The sequence below is a fragment of the Lepus europaeus genome, chromosome 3, assembly GCF_033115175.1.
Source record: "Lepus europaeus isolate LE1 chromosome 3, mLepTim1.pri, whole genome shotgun sequence".
Classification (NCBI taxonomy): domain Eukaryota; kingdom Metazoa; phylum Chordata; class Mammalia; order Lagomorpha; family Leporidae; genus Lepus; species Lepus europaeus.
Window position 1 is genome coordinate 39197273 of NC_084829.1, and position 16588 is coordinate 39213860.

Here is a 16588-nt window from a genome sequence, read left to right on the forward strand (position 1 = left end):
AGTGGTTAATCTTTCATATTTGCCACTATTTAAAATAAAATGGGACAGCTACACCTTAAAGCACATTTTACAGAGAAAAAAATGTGGATTTGACTGTTGAAAGGAGCAGCAAGTTTGAGAACTGTGAAAGAAACAAGGAGTGTGGTTTTCTCCTTTGTCATGCCCATAAATATCAGGTAGAGAAAGTAATATAAGTTGTTGGAAGGCTGCAAGAAACTATAGCATCCTAATTCCCATGGAACCATTGTGCGTTTCACTAATTCTTAGAGAAAACAAAGGTCACTGACAATAAATGAATTCCATGCTGGCTCAGTCCCACAGACTAATCAGCTTGGCATTCTGACTGGTCATGGTGACCCCCTTGAAGTTGGCCTCAAAAGTTGGATGTGTGTCCCAAAACATTCCATTTGGGTCACAGTGGATCTGGATTGATAAGATAATTTAATCCATTGGTGCTACTTGTTTTATACAACTTTTTAACATACACTAAACTTATCTCTTTGATTTGATTTGCCCTGTCACCCTATTTTAAAGTAGAATGTAGACTTGAAGACGACAAGGACAGTAAGATTCTCAAGTGGCCTTGACTTTACTTGATTTGCAGTCATAAGTGAAACTTAACTGGAGCTATTTCTTATAACTGTCTGTATTAAAAGGAAAGCAGAACTTAAATTTAACCAATCAGAAGTAGTGAACAAAATTATCCTCATATAATTTACAGAATTTCTAGCAGGATAGACCAAAGAAGGCAACTTAACAATCGTAACCAAAGAAATATTTCCCTTGTATTACTTCCACATTCACTCTGTAAAAGCTTGCGCCTTACTGTTTTGCATTGGAGCCCCTAAGACACTTCTAGATTGCAGTTGTCTATTTCATGAGTGCTCTGTTAAAATCTTTAAAATTTATTGTGCTTCAGTTTACTTTTTTTATTTGAAAGGCACAGACAGAGACAGAGAAAAATCTCCCATCTGCTGGTTCACTCCCTGAACTTCCACAAGAGCAGAAGCTGGACCAGGTCTCAGACAGGAATCAGGAACTCAATCTGGGTGGGTTGGCAAAGATCTAATTACTTGCACCTCCCAGGGTGTGCATTAATAGGAGGCTGGAATTGGGAGCAAAGCAGGGACTCAAATCCAGGTACTCTGATATGGGGTGTAGGTGTCCCCACATGGCATCTTAACAGATATGCCAAAAATCTGCCCCAGTTTATCTTTTAAATACTATTATGCTGGCATCTGGTCTGTTACTTAGCATATCCATAATAGTCATGATTGTATAGATCATTAATATTAATAACCTTAATATCCTTCATTTTCCCACAGAGTAATGTTAATTATTTTTCTCTGTCACTATATTGGAGGTTCTGTCATATCTTTGATTAATTGGGGTACCTATTTTAAAATATTTATTTATTTATTTAAAAGAATTAGAGAGAGAGAGAGAGAGAGGAAGAGAGACAGAGAGAGATATTTTCCATCCATTGGTTCACTCGCCAAATGGCTGCAATCGCTGGGGCTGGGCCAGGTGGAAGCCAGGAGCCAGGAATTTCTTCTGTCTTTCCCACATGGGTGCAGGGGCCCAAGTACTTGAGCCATCCTCCGCTGCTTTCCCTGGCCATTAGCAGGGAGCTAGATTGGAAGCAGAGCAGCCATAACATGAACCAGAGCCCATATGGAATGCCAGCACTGCAGCCAGTGGCTTAACTCATTGTGCCACAGCACTGGCCTGGGTGGTGGTTTTTTTTTTTTTTTTTTTTTTTTTTTTTAAGATTTTATTTATTAGGGCTGGTGCTGTGGCGCAGTGGATTAACACTTGGCCTGAAGTGCTGGCATCCCATATGGCCACTGGTTTGAGACCCGACTGCTCCCCTTCCAATCCAGCTCTCTGCTATGGCCTGGGAAAGAAGCTCCTGGCTCCTGGCTCCTGGCTTTGGATTGGCATAGCTCCAGCCGTTGCAGCCAATTGGGGAGTGAACCAACGGATGGAAGACCTCTCTCTGCCTATCTTCCTCTCTCTGTGTAACTCTGACTTTCAAATAAATAAATAAATCTTTTAAAAAAGTATCACTCCTTGGAAATACATTTTAAAAAAGATTTTATTTATTTATCTGAGAGGTAGAGTTAAAGACAGTGAGAGGAACAGACAGGGAGAAAGGTCTTCTGTCTGCTGGTTCACTCCCCAAATGGTTGCAACGGTCATAGTTGTGGCGATTTGAAGTCAGGAGTTAGGAGCCTCCCCGGGGTCTCCCACGTGGGTGCAGGGGCCCAAGGACCTTGGCCATCCTCCACTGCTTTCTCAGGCCAAAGCAGAGAGCTGGTTCAGAAGAGGAGCTGCGGAGACTAGAACCTGCGACCACATGGGATATTGGCACCACAGGTAGAGGATTAACCTACTGTGCCACAGAGCCAGCCCCCATAGGTGCTGTTTTTCAGATGTTTTTGAAGCTTTGTTCTGGCTCATGGCCATCAGAGACTGTCTTCTGTTTCTTCCAAGTATATAACTTGCCCTTCTGTTTCCATACAGTTAGTGAAAGGAGGCTGTCCTCAGAACTCAGTAACAGTTATTTTAACACACAACCACAGCATCATCATTAATAATCATAAGTGAAATTCAACAGAGGCCGTAATGGTAAACAGTTCACATGGGATGTAATTTTGTTGGCTTTTTATTAGCTGTGACAAAATTCTTAAAAAATGAATGAAAGCTGAGTGATGAAAATGTTCTAAAACTGGTTTGGTCATGGTTATGCAACTCTGAGAATATACTAAAAACCATTGAATTGTACACTTTAAGTGGGTGAATTTTACAGCATGTGATTTGTAGATCAGTAAGCTTATAAAAAACAAAAGCTTTAAGTATAGAACAAAACCGACCATTTAAATTAAAAGTAATCCTTGTTTGTCCAAAAGGAAATAACAGGTAAATCCAATCAGTTACATGTGATTAAGAATGAAAATAGAGGGACAGGTGTTGTGGTTCAGCAGGTTAAGCATCTGCTTGGGATGCCTACATTGCATCAGAGTGCCTGGTTTGAATCCTCACTCCGCTCCAATTCTACTTCCTGGAATGTGCACCCTGGCGGGCAGCAGATGATGGCTCAAGTATCTGGGCCCCTGGGCCTCTGCCATCCACATGGGAGACCTAGATGGAGTTCCAGGCTCCTGACTTTGGCCTTGCCCAGCCCTGACTGTTGCAGGCACCTGAGGGGCAAACCAGCACATGGGAGATTCTCATTCTTTCTCTATTTCCCTCTCCCTCTTCCTGTTTCCCTCTCTTTCAAATGAATAAATTTTTAAAAAAGACTGAAAATGGAGATTATATTATTTCTTACAGGAAGGACCCATGGTTCCAAATATACCACCCCAAGAAGCAAGTAACAGGCTGCAGATATTTCAGGTAAAACCACACTGTGGAGATTGTACTGACAATGTGTTATTTTTAAAATTGATTTAAGGGGGAAATTTATGGTTTGTCTTCTAATAGAAAAGCATATGCAGATTCTAATTGTCTTACAGTCTGCTAAGTGAAGCAATGGATTCCTTCTCTATGTCCCTCAAACCATCCCATCTCCTACTCCCTCTCCCATCCCATTCTTTATTAAGAATCATTTTTAATTATCTTTTTATACAGAAAATCAACTCTGTACTGAGTAAAGATTTCAATAGTTTGCACCCACACAGACACACAAAGTATAAAGTACTTTTTGAAGATTAGTTTTACCGTTAATTCTCATAGTACAACACATTAAGGACAGAGGTCCTACATGCAGAACAAGTGCACAGTGACTCCTGTTGTTGATTTAACAATTGACACTCTTATTTATGATGTCAGTAATCACCCGAGGCTCTTGTCATGAGCTGCCAAGGCTATTGGAAGTCTCTTGAGTTCACAAACTCCGACCTTATTTAGACAAAGCCATAAGCAAAGTGGAGGTTCTCTCCTCCCTTCAGAGAAAGGTACCTCCTCTTTTGATGGCTGGTTCTTTCCGCTGGGATCTCACTCACAGAGATCTTTCATTTAAGTCATTTTTTACCACAGTGTCTTGGCTTTCCATGCCTGAGGTACTCTCATGGGCTATTTAGCCAGATCCGAATGCCTTAAGAGCTGATTCTGAGGCCAGAGTGCTGTTTAGGGCATTTGTCATTCTATGAGTCTGCAGCGTATCCTGCTTCCCATGTTGGATCATTCTCTCCTTTTAAATTCTATCAATTAATTTTTTTTTATTAACTTTCTATGCCATTTCCAATTTAACACCAGGTTTTTTTTTCATTTCCAATTATCTTTATATACAGAAGATCGATTCAGTATATAATTAGTAAAGATCTCATCAGTTTGTACCCACACAGAAACACAAAGTGTAATAATACTGTTTCAGTACTAGTTATAGCATCACTGCACATTAGACAACACATTAAGGACAGATCCCACATGAGATGTAAGTACACAGTGACTCCTGTTGCTGACTTAACAATTATAAACAAGATGGTCAAATTCTATCAATTATTATTAGCAGACACTGGTCTTATTTATGTGATCCCTTTGACACTTATTCCTATCTTTATGATCAGTTATGAACTTAAACTGATCACTTTAACTAGTAAGGTGGCATCCCAATATAAATTTGATTAACAATTAGTTCTTAGTTGTAAACTGTTAAAATCTGGCAGGGAGACAGTAAGTGAGAGAGGTAATTCCCAAACAGTGTAATGAGTGCTATGTTCTTGGTAGGAAACAGGTGCAAGGGGCTCCCAACTCTGATGGGGCTGTTGGGACAGAGAAGTCTTCCTGGAGGAGGAGGCATCTAAGTTGCACCTTGGAGATTAAGTAGCCAGGGGAGGCGGGAAGAAAGCAAGTGAGGCAGAATTTGCACTGGTGCAAAGGCCCAGCGGTGAGGAGACAAGCAGAGAGATTTAGGGAGATGTTGACCACAGGAAGCTGGGATCATGTGAAGTGAAGCTGTGGGTACAGGAAAAGCACTGCCTTTGGTACAGTCACATGGTCTCTATGTAGGTTGTGTTTTGAGTAGTGTCAATGTTTGACATTCCAAAGCTGGGATATCCATATTCCAATTCAAAAGAAAAAAAATGGAGAGATATGTGCATGGGCATTAAGGTTGGAAGTATTTCAAATGGTGGTACAATTAAACCTTTCACTTCATAGACTCATTATTGCCTGCAGAGAAAACAGGATTGAATGGATATAGTAGGAGTTCACTTATTTGATCCCTGTAGGAGAGATGACCAGTCCAAATTAGTGAAAAACCCTGAATTAAAGATCTTTAAAATGCAGTTTTATTCTTCTCAGATGCCTTTATGGGAACTTGAAATTAATGTATTCTTGAAATGACTTAATATATTAAACAAATAATTTTATATTAAATAGATGCTTTGGGAATGCTAGAAAGTTAACCTTCCTAAGTGCCTAACTTTTCCTTTGATAGCTTGATATCAGTATACATTTGCTTTACAAATCATAATTTCATAAATATTACTAAATACACCTCAGCCTTTTACCCTGATTATATTACATTCTACTTAATGGGATACAAATGAGTTATGTTTATTTATAATCTTTGTTATAGGCCAATTTTGATGATCTGTGGAGGAAATTTGTTACGTATTCATCTGGTGAACAACTTTTTGGATTACCTGTGACTGACTATGAGATTTTACATAAAACTAGGTGAGTTTATAAATTGTACAAGTATTCATGCAAATAATTACTGTCCAGTAGAAAAATTATGTCACCATCAAATTCTTTGTCATGCAGAGAAGCACATAGCTTGGCACACTCCTAAATACTCTCCTTATCTTTCTGTTTCTGACCTATTGGACACACAGTCTTGAAGTATAAAAGAAATGCTCTAGGAAAGTAGAAAATACATTGCAAAAATTCTGAGCATGCATGGTTTATTTTTAGTCTATGCTTTACTTTTTCTGTTCACCATTTTGAACAATGTCAGTGATTATGCAAAAGCATTGCCATTTTGGATAACTTGTTTATTTAGAGGAATAACCCTATTCAGCTCCCCTTCCCTTTTTTTTTTCTTTTAAAGATTTTTATTTATTTATTTGACAGGTAGAGTCACAGACAGTGAGAAAGAGAGACAGAGAGAAAGGTCTTTCTTCCGTTGGTTCACTCCCCAGATGGCTGCAACAGCCGGAGCTATGCTGATCCGAAGCCAGGAGCCAGGTGCCTCCTCCTGGTCTCCCATGCGGGTGCAGGGGCCCAAGCACTTGGGCCATCCTCCACTGCCCTCCCGGGCCACAGCAGAGAGCTGGACTGGAACAGGAGCAACCGGGACTAGAACCTGGCGCCCATATGGGATGCTGGCACTGCAGACATGGGATTAACCTAGTGCACCACAGCGCCTCCCCCCCCAACCCTTTTCTTTTAAAAGATTATTTACTTGGGCCCTGTAAGCCCTGTAAGCTACAGCACTGTGGCGTAGCGGGTAAGGCGGCTGCCTGCAGTGCCAGCATCCCATATGGGCGCTGGTTTGAAAGTGGCTGCTACACTTCCAATCCAGCTCTCTGCTATGGCATGAAAAAGCAGTAGAAGATGACCCAAGTCCTTGGGCCCCTGCACCCACATGGGAGACCTGGAAGGAGCTCCTGGTTCCTGGCTTCAGATTGGTGCAGCTTTGGCCGTTGTGGCCAATTGGGGAGTGAACTAGTGGATGGAAGACCTCTTTCTCTTTGCCTCTTCTTCTCTCCTGTGTAACTCTGACTTTCAAATAAATAAATAAATACATCTTTAAAAAAGGAGATTATTTACTTATTTATTTGAAAGGCAGAGCTACACAGAGAGGAGATCTTCTATCTGAGATCTTCTGTCTGCTGGTCCACTCCCCAGATGTCTGTGACAGTCTGTTCTGGGACAGGACAAAGCCAGGAGTCAAGAGCCCCATCCTGATCTTCCACGAGGGTAACAGGGGCCCAGGCACTTAGGCCATCTTCTGCTGCTTTCCCAGGCACATTAGCAAGAAGTTGGATGGGAAGTGGAACAGCCAGTACTTGAACCAGCACTCAGAAACCATCTGCCGGAAATGCAAGCAGTGGCTTAAACAACTCTGTCTTAACACTGGCCCTGCCCCTTCCATTCTTACTGCATTTATGCTAATGTGCTCTTCTTCTGTGCATAGACTTAGAATTCATGGAGATCAATGGCCAAAGAACTTAATCAATTTTAAAAAATTTAGGATTTAGCAAGTATATTTTAATAGAATTTTAATGTAACTTTTCTCAAAAGCAACATTAAGACAGTGATATTAACTTATTAGGGTCTTGGCTTTAGAAAATAACTTTGTTGACTACCTTCAGAGTCACAAGTTGACAATTTCATGGCAAACTTGAGATGACATTTTCTGAAGATAATGCTTCATTATGCTTATTGAGCTTGGATGATTTTTGAAAGAGTCATTCTCCAAAATTAACCTGTTAACCAATGTGTTAGAATCGTGGAAGTCTGATGCTCATCCCTAGCTTACTGGGCTTAGAATCTCTGAGATTTGGTCATAGGAAATCTGCACTTTTGCAAGCTCTCTGGGTGAGTCCTAAGCATACCCACGCTAGGATTCAATGTGTTAATCCTTAGTACAACAGGAAAAATAATCGTTCCCATGTACCATCTGGATCAAGGCACTATTTTTACTTTAATATTTCAAAGTAAATTTAAGAACACTTTACAGAAGTCAGAGTAAAAGAATAGTGAAAAGCACTTTTATTAGAAAATGTAATCATAACCTGAGCAGAGTAGATCCAAACTTTTGCTCCATAATGTGCTGGCTTGCATACACACACACACACACACACATATATACATATACATATATATACGAAACAGAAATCATCATTTGAATGCCACCAACTCCACATCAGCTGTTATACATGAGCTTGGAGCATACATATCATGTAAACACCAGTTTCAGATTTCAAACCTGTCACCAGTGGATGATTTTTCTAGCACTTGCATTGTCAAAACTCAAGACTGTTAAAACTTGAGCACCCATAATTTTGTTAAAGAGAGGACTACCATCTCTTTTTACTACAAATGTGAAAAAATTTATATTTGAATGATCAAGTCAATGAATTTTTAAAAATTCTACTTCATTTATTATTATTTTTTAAAGATTTTATTTATTTATTTGAGAGGTAGAGTTACAGACAGTGAGAGGTAGAGACAGAGAGAGAAGTCTTCTATTCCACTGGTTCACTCCCCAGATGGTATCAATGGCCGGAGCTGTGCCTCTCTGAAGCCAGGAGCCAAGAGCTTCTTCCGGGTCTCCCAGGTGGGTGCAGGGGCCCAAGCACTTAGGCCAATTCTACTGCTTTCTCAGGCCATAGCAGAGAGCTTGATGGGAGGAGGAGCAGCCTAGAACCAGCACCCATATGGCATGCCGGCACTTCAGGCCAGGGCTTTAACCCGCTGCACCACAGCGCCAGTGCCCATTTATTATTTAGAATACACACCTGCTTCACCATTTGTCCATTTGTGAAATCTATCAGATGAAACTTACACAAACATCATAAATAATGACATAATATTGTACTTTTTTTTTTTTTTTCACAAAATGGGATAGTCTGGGTGCTTGTTGCACAATGTTGCTTATGAGTTCCTTGCCTCTGTTGCAATCTATTGTTTACTCATAACTCATTGAGTTAAGTAAAATTCACCTAGGTTATTGTAATCTGAAGACTCAGATTTTGCTCATGTAATCTACTTTGCTGCTTTCCTTCTCTTTTCTGTTAAAGCAATATATTTCCCAAGTACTGAACTGTTTTAGGAAACAAATGAAAATTCTGAGTTATTAGCTGTGTTGAGTGAAAGTTAAGCAAAAAATCAAAGACTACAAAAATGGTGTCTCCAGATTTTTTTTTATACTTTCTTGAAAGATGATACAATACAAGGGGTATTTTAAAAAAGTTCACGGAGGGGGCTGGTGCGGTGGCACAGTAGGTTAGTCCTCTGCCTTCGGTGCTGGCATCCTATATGGCTGCTGGTCCTACTCCTGGATGCTCCTCTTCCAATCCAGCTTTCTGCTATGGCCTGGGAAAGCAGTGGAAGATGGTCCAAGCATTTGGGCCCCTGCACCACATGAGAGACCCGGAGGAAGCTCCTGGCTCCTGGCTTCAGATCAACCCAGCTCTTACCATTATAGCCATCTGGGGAGTGAACCAGCGGATGGAAGCCCTCTCTCTCTGTCTCTCCCTCCCACTTAACTTTATTTCTCAAATAATTAAATAAAATCTTAAAAAAAGGATCAAGTCTCCTCCCTGCCAAAAAAGTTCATGGAAATGTATAATTAAAAGATAAGTTTATGGCTGCTCCACTTCTGATCCAACTCCCTGCTAATGCACCTGGGGAAGCAGCAGAAGATGTCTCAAGTACTTGGGCCCCTGCACCTATATGGGAGACCCTGATGAAATTTCTGGCTTTGACCTGGCCCAGCCCTGGCTGTTGTAACTATTTGGAGGGTGTATCAGCAGATGGAATACTGTTTGAGTACTAGTTATAGCATTAAATCACAATGTACAGCACATTAAGGACAGAGATCCTACATGAGGAGTAAGTGCACAGTGACTCCTGTCAATTTGTTAAAATTTTTATTTTTTTTTTAAGATTTATTTTTTCAAAAGGCAGAGTTACAGAAAGGCAGAGGCAGAGAGAGAGAGAGGTGGCTTCTATCTGCTGGTTCACTCCCCAAATGGCCACAATGGCCGAAGCTGGGCTGATCTGAAGCCGGGAGCGAGGAACTTCTTCTGGGTCTCTCACGCTGGTGCAGGGGTCCAAGGACTTGGGCCATATTCTGCTTTCCCAGGCCAAAGCACAGAGTTGGATCAAAAGAGGAGCAGCTGGGACGTGAACCGGTGCCCACATGGGATGCTGGCACTGTAAGCGGTGGCTTTACCCACTGGTTCACTCACCAAATAATTTTCTCAAAATATGCATTTTCTTTTTTTAAGAATTCTCATCCCATTTTTTTAGTTTAAAAAATTTATTTATTTATTTATTTGAAAGGGAGAGAGAGAGAGAGAGAGAGAGAGAGAGAGAGAGAGAGAGAGATCTTCCATCTTCTGGTTCATTCCCTAAATGGCTACAATGACCAGGACTGGGCCAGGCTGAAGTCTGGAGCCAGGATCCAGGAGTTTCTTCCAGGTCTCCCACATGAGTGCAGGGGCCTAAGGACTTGGGCCACCCTCTGCTCCCTTCCCAGGTACATTAGCAGGGAGCTAGATCAGTAGTGGAGTGCCCATCTGGGATGCTAGTGCTGCAGTGGCAGCTTTACCTGCTACAACACAGTGCCAGCCCATGATACACATTTTCACATGTTTTTAAAGATCCCTTGTGCTTTGGAAGCATATTAAGGAATCTAAAGAGTGATGCAATAGGAAAAAACATTGTTTTGTATTCTTAACATTTCAGTCATTTTTTACCACAGGTGGGGGTAGCCACTGAGTAACTGTCAAATAGTTCTTAGAATGATGCAAAAACAAAATGAATCAAGAAATGGACAATTGAGATAAAGGTTGCAGTATGGGTCTTAGATTTATGGAAGGCTCCAGATTTTACAAAGTGATCAGACCATTTGTTAATATCAAATTATGGTATGATTTGGTATATTTAGGAACTATAAACTTGACTTTATTGACAGAGCTTTAGCAAAGTCTTTGTACTGGAAACTGACATAGCTGTATGTATTTGGTGTCTATAAGACATTTTTCACAAATGTGTGAAAGAATTCATTGGATGAATGCTGCCTGACCAATAATGGAATGCATTTTTAAAATACACATTATGTGATGACCTAATTATTTTGTTTCCCAGAAAGGAACTCAACTTGCTGCAGAAGCTGTATGGACTGTATGATACTGTAATGAGCAGTATTAGTGGTTATTATGAAATACTTTGGGGAGATGTAGATATTGAAAAAATAAATGCAGAACTGCAGGAATTTCAAAACAGGTTAGTTTCAATTGAATTAGCTTATCTTTTTATAATCCCTACCTTCTTAAGATCCTACAAGTATTTCACAAACTAATTTCTTCCCTATTATGTTGGTTTATATACAGAAAATGTTCAAAGAAATATGTAGGTGATATAATTTTTTTCTGATTCTTTCTGAAAGGTGTCGTAAGCTTCCCAAAGGACTTAAAGACTGGCAAGCTTTTTTGGATCTCAAAAAAAGAATTGATGATTTCAGTGAGTCATGTCCTCTGCTGGAAATGATGACCAATAAGGCAATGAAGCAGAGACACTGGGACCGGATATCTGAGTTAACCGGAACCCCGTTTGATGTGGAGTCTGATTCTTTCTGTCTTAGAAATATCATGGAAGCACCACTCCTAAAAAATAAGGATGATATTGAGGTACACAAGAGATTAAGATCTTGTTATCGGTTCAGTAAGGAAATGAGGGTTGAACAAACAGATGTTTTATCAGAGTGTACTAGTTGCCCTCTGCAATATACTCTCCTAATCTGAGATGATCTTGAATATTCTTGACTTTTACAGAATAATCCTGTGATTCATGGAGATGATATGATTATTTTAAATTGGAGCTCCTCACTCTAACATCCTTGTCCCCTAATTGCACTTCAATTAAAAAAATCTATCTATGGGGTTTGTCCTTGTTTACAAGCTTCTAATTCTATAATTTTTCCTATGATATGTCTTAGGTTTAAAAATTTTCTATTATATATTTCTCTTCTAAGATTTTTAATTGGTTCCTTTTTGTGACCACTTGTTCTTTTTTAACTTCATTTTTTTCCCTGTGCATTTTATTGATTCTTAGGTCTTTTGGTTCTTAAATTGATGTACTAAATATTCTCAAACCTTTTATATATGCCCAGATCTGGAAATTTCAAATCTAGAGGGTTATAGATGTCTTTACTTAACATTTTGAGCATCCTAAGCATAATTAAAAATTTTTATTGTGGAAAATTTCAAACATACTGAGGTAGAGATCCTCATACTTCAATAAGTATCAACTCATAGCCAATATTTTTTATCTGTACCTCCTTATACTCCAACAACTTCAGATGGAATATAGGTTTTTTTTTTTTTTTTTTTTTCATTTCACTTGGTCTGAGCTCTTGCTCTGATTGCCTGTCCCACTGAACATTCAATTTTTTTTTGTGGGTTTTGTAATGTTTGTTTATTTGGGAGGTGGTAGGCTCAGAAAATTGACATATCATTTATTCAAATTGTTTCTCTCCTTTCGTGTCTTGACTTACCTTGTCTAGTAGTCTGGTGATTTCCTCTATCACTGCCCATCTCCTCCATGCCCCAAGTCCAAAGTCAGGCATTACAACAGCAGTTTGCATTTCCTTGTAGGCTCTGTGTAAGGATACTGCTGTGCTACTGAGTGACAGAGCAGGCCTGAGCTGAGGGGTTTTGGGTCCTGGTTCTGGGGCTGGGTTTGTGTTACCACCAGTCCCCAGGTGCACAAATGGAGGGAGCAAGACCAGGGTCCTCAGGCCTGTGTGTTAGCTCCACCCCCTGATTTGCATGTATTTTCCACTTCTGGCTCATGGAGGTATTTACCAAGTTGTTAAACCTGGCTCATTTTTTTTTTTTTAAACTTTATCTTTTTGTATTTCACCCATTATTCAATGTTTCTGGAGATGAGAAAATTTCCCACAAACTTGTATATGGTTTTGGATTTTCTGCCCCCCTCTACCTCTTTTTGATCACACACATGCAGCAAAAGTTTGCTTTCAAAGCGTTTTTGTCCTATTTGTAAGTATCACTATGATATTATTGAGCAATGAATTAATAAACATTTGGTGACAATCTCATTCTTTAAGGAGGCTTTTGCACTTAAAACAGCCATTTCATAGTTGTATTTTGAAACTTTACTTTTACAATTCCCAGTACTTCTAGGATTCAAAAGTTATGAAGTATTAGTACCCCAAACAGATTCTCAGTACTCTCTTCCCCCCAGATACATCCTGTAGCTCTGCCATACATACTTGCCCCACCTTCCTGGAATCCTGTTACTGGGTTCCCTGAGCCCTCACGGGCCCACCACTCCCCCACAATCCCCAGGGACCCCTATTTGTGTCCTGCCTGCTCCTCAACACAACTGCCCCTTCTCCACGCAGGCGGAAGTCCTTTTGCCCTCCTCAGGACTCCCAGTAGTTGCCATCACCCTTCTGACATTCATTGCACACTAACTTGTGTTACACTTATTTGTGGAAACATTGTGCACCTTTAGATTGCAATGCTTTGTGATCCTTTGATTCTAGTGTGTATGAAAATAAGGTGAGGCTTGGTAGGGGAGAATGTATGACTTTCATTTTCCCTTGTGAGACTTTCATATCAAAGATTCTCAGAAAAATAAGAAAACCCATAAGAAAAAGAAGTGACTTTTAAACAAATGAGATGTTCCTATTAGGGTCAGGGCAGGCAGGTACATAGTAATATTTATATGTTACTTGAAAAGGTTCCTAAGACTCTCACATATATTCTCATTTGATTCCCATAGCTAACCTTTGGGTTAAATGGAGCAGCTGTGGTTATCTCCATTTTGGCCAAAAATGTCAATTAAAAATAAAATCAAGAAAAATGATTATTTCAATGTCATTATCTCATGTACATGGGACAGGAAAATTATCAGAAGTCAAAGTTACAAGGCGCTAATGTGAACTTGCAGCACAATGTTATTGAACCTTGGTTTTTTAGGCTGTAAGATGACTACATGAACTAGATGACTGCTACATCCCTTACAAACTAAAATATCCTATGATTTTAATGTGGTCTTAATTTGCAGTTGAAAATGTCATGATTTATTCTTTGGTTTCCCTCTTAAGGATATTTGCATTTCTGCTATTAAGGAGAAGGACATCGAAGCCAAGCTGGCTCAGGTGGTTGATAATTGGACCAACCAAAACTTGAGCTTCGCAGCATTCAAGGGAAAAGGAGAGCTCCTGCTCAAAGGAACCGAATCGGGAGAAATTATCACTTTGATGGAGGATAGCTTGATGGTCTTAGGTTCCTTGCTAAACAACAGGTAATGTTATAATTTGGTTGTTGTAAAGTACTAGGGCAAAGCCCAGTTTTGCAGCTCTGGCATCACATAATATTCTGCTAAACTGCTGGCTCCTGTCTGTCCCTAAATGAACTCTATTTCTCTATACAATCATGGCTTCCACCTCTCCTTTATGGAACTTTTCTCCCCTTCCCTGTCTTTCCAGGTGAACTTCGTCACAGTTCTCCCAAACTGGCAGCATCTGAACAGCTTGGCTTCCCACTGAGATAACCTCTTCATCTGATCTTTCTTTTGTTCCCCTCATTTGTCATCATTGCCGTCCTTGGCCAACCCTGTTCAGACATTCAGCCAGTGGCTCAGGAAAACATGCTGACCACACAAGAAGGCAATATGTCCTTAGGGGCTTGGCACTTGGAGACTTGCACTGTAGCTTCAGTGAATCAGCATGTGCATCGCTGAGCTGCCAGGCCAGTTTGCAGGTGACTCTGATCTCAAGTGCAGCTTCAGGAAATGGCAATGGGACTCAGTCAGGTTAAGGATTCTGTCAGGTCTTTGATCTGAGAGCTGGCAATCCCTATTCTCCTAGCTAACTCTTGACTGTTACTCTAATACACCTAAGAAATATGCCATGACCCTGTCATGTGCAGAGGTCAGTGTCTAGGGAACATGGAGTTTCTCTATGTCCCTTCTCCAGGTTTGGATCACTGGTAATGCAGTGATATCCTATGTGAAGGTGGGCCCCACAAGGCAGCCTTGTAGTTAGATAATGTACAAATCTATAAGGTTCCCATTTAAGAGAGTTTTGGGATGACTTTATTGAGGTCAAAATCCTAGGTGCATCTCTTGCTTTCAGGGAATCTGAATAGTTCTGGCCACGTGACATTCGGTGATTCCTGGGCTTCGCAGTTCATAATAAATTTTGCCATTCTGACTTCCAAGATTGCTTCTTGAAGAAGGCTGCAGGTTCACCGGAGCAGTGCCTGCAGCCAAGAAGTTCAGGATTGGAAGGCTGTCTTCATTTTATCCTGCCTCTGGCGTAACTGACTAGCGTACCTACTCTGGTACTAGTAAACTCAGAGCTGAAGCCCTGCTAGTTAGGATGTAAGGATACCTAAGAACTTAATCACATTCTGGGAAGTTTTCCTCCTAGAGCGTTTGCAGCACCAACTGGATCTGGGCATCCTATTCCAGAAGCAACCAGAGACTAACTTTGTAGTGGGCAGTGCCTGTCTGTTGAGTCTCCAGCACACCCTGATGTGACTTCAGAAGGGAATTATATGGCTCCATGGGTGAGATTTGACTCTAGATAGATCTGAATTGTGAAACTTCCGTGGTTTCACAATTCCTGATTCTCTGGAAATTTATGGGTCTTCCTACCTGTCAGGGTGAGTTCTATCATACAAAGTTGTATGATGTAGGCACCTGGCCAAAAGACAGATACTCATTATGTTAGATTTTATTTCAAATCTCTCTTTTTTTTTGTGTTAGGAAGTTCTAGACTATTAGAAATGATTCTCGCCGGCGCCGCGGCTCAATAGGCTAATCCTCCGCCTAGCGGCGCCGGCACACCAGGTTCTAGTCCCGGTCGGAGCGCCGGATTCTGTCCTGGTTGCCCCTCTTCCAGGCCAGCTCTCTGCTATGGCCCGGGAGTGCAATGGAGGATGGCCCAGGTCCTTGGGCCCTGCACCCCATGGGAGACCAGGAGAAGCACTTGGCTCCTGCCTTCGGATCAGTGCGGTGCACTGGCCGCAGGGCGCCGGCCGTGGCAGCCATTGGAGGGTGAACCAACGGCAAAGGAAGACCTTTCTCTCTGTCTTTCTCTCTCACTGTCCACTCTGCCTGTAAAAAAAAAAAAAAGAAATGATTCTCAAACAATCAATGTGATACACCACATTAACAGACTGCAGAAGAAAAACAAAAACAACAACAAAAAAAGAAATGATTCTCTGTGCAGGACCATTTTTGGCTCTAAATAGGTACTTCATCCCCTTGAAATGCCTGCCATGCCATCTTAGTCTACATATCTTGATTTTGAAAATTTGTTGAAATATTTAAAATATTTTAAGAATGTATTGGCTGGCGCCGTGCCTTAACAGGCTAATCCGCCGCCTTGCGGCGCTGGCACACCAGGTTCTAGTCCCGGTTGGGGCGCCGGATTCTATCCCGGTTGCCCCTCTTCCAGGCCAGCTCTCTGCTGTGGCCCGGGAAGGCAGTGGAGGATGGCCCAGGTCCTTGGGCTCTGCACCCCATGGGAGACCAGGAGAAGCACCTGGCTCCTGGCTTCGGATCAGCGCGATGCGCCGGCCACAGTGGCCATTGGAGGGTGAACCAACGGCAAAAAGGAAGACCTTTCTCTCTGTCTCTCTCACTGTCCATTTTGCCTGTCAAAAAAAAAAAAAAAAGAATGTATTTATTTATTTGAAAAATAGAGAGACAGAGACATAAAGACAAAGACAGACAGAGAGATCGCCCTTCTGCCAGATCACTCCCCAAATGTCCCCAGCAGCCAAAGTTGGGTCAGGGTATCGCCAGGAGCCAGGAGCTCAGTGGCAGCCTCCTCGTGGATGGCAGGGGTAGAAGTACTGTACTTTGG

At 41.2% G+C, this 16588-nt stretch overlaps 1 protein-coding gene across 2 annotated transcripts in view; it reads left to right on the top strand.

Moving 5' to 3' along the window:
* The window catches only part of DNAH8 (dynein axonemal heavy chain 8), a 310883-nt gene that overhangs the window by 96101 nt on the left and 198194 nt on the right, over positions 1-16588 (top strand). For both annotated transcript variants that reach the window (XM_062187476.1, XM_062187477.1), the window contains exons 28-32: positions 3337-3399; positions 5585-5685; positions 10831-10968; positions 11132-11372; positions 13817-14016. In XM_062187476.1, the coding sequence (XP_062043460.1) occupies positions 3337-3399; positions 5585-5685; positions 10831-10968; positions 11132-11372; positions 13817-14016 (743 nt within the window). The remainder of the gene's footprint in view (positions 1-3336; positions 3400-5584; positions 5686-10830; positions 10969-11131; positions 11373-13816; positions 14017-16588) is intronic.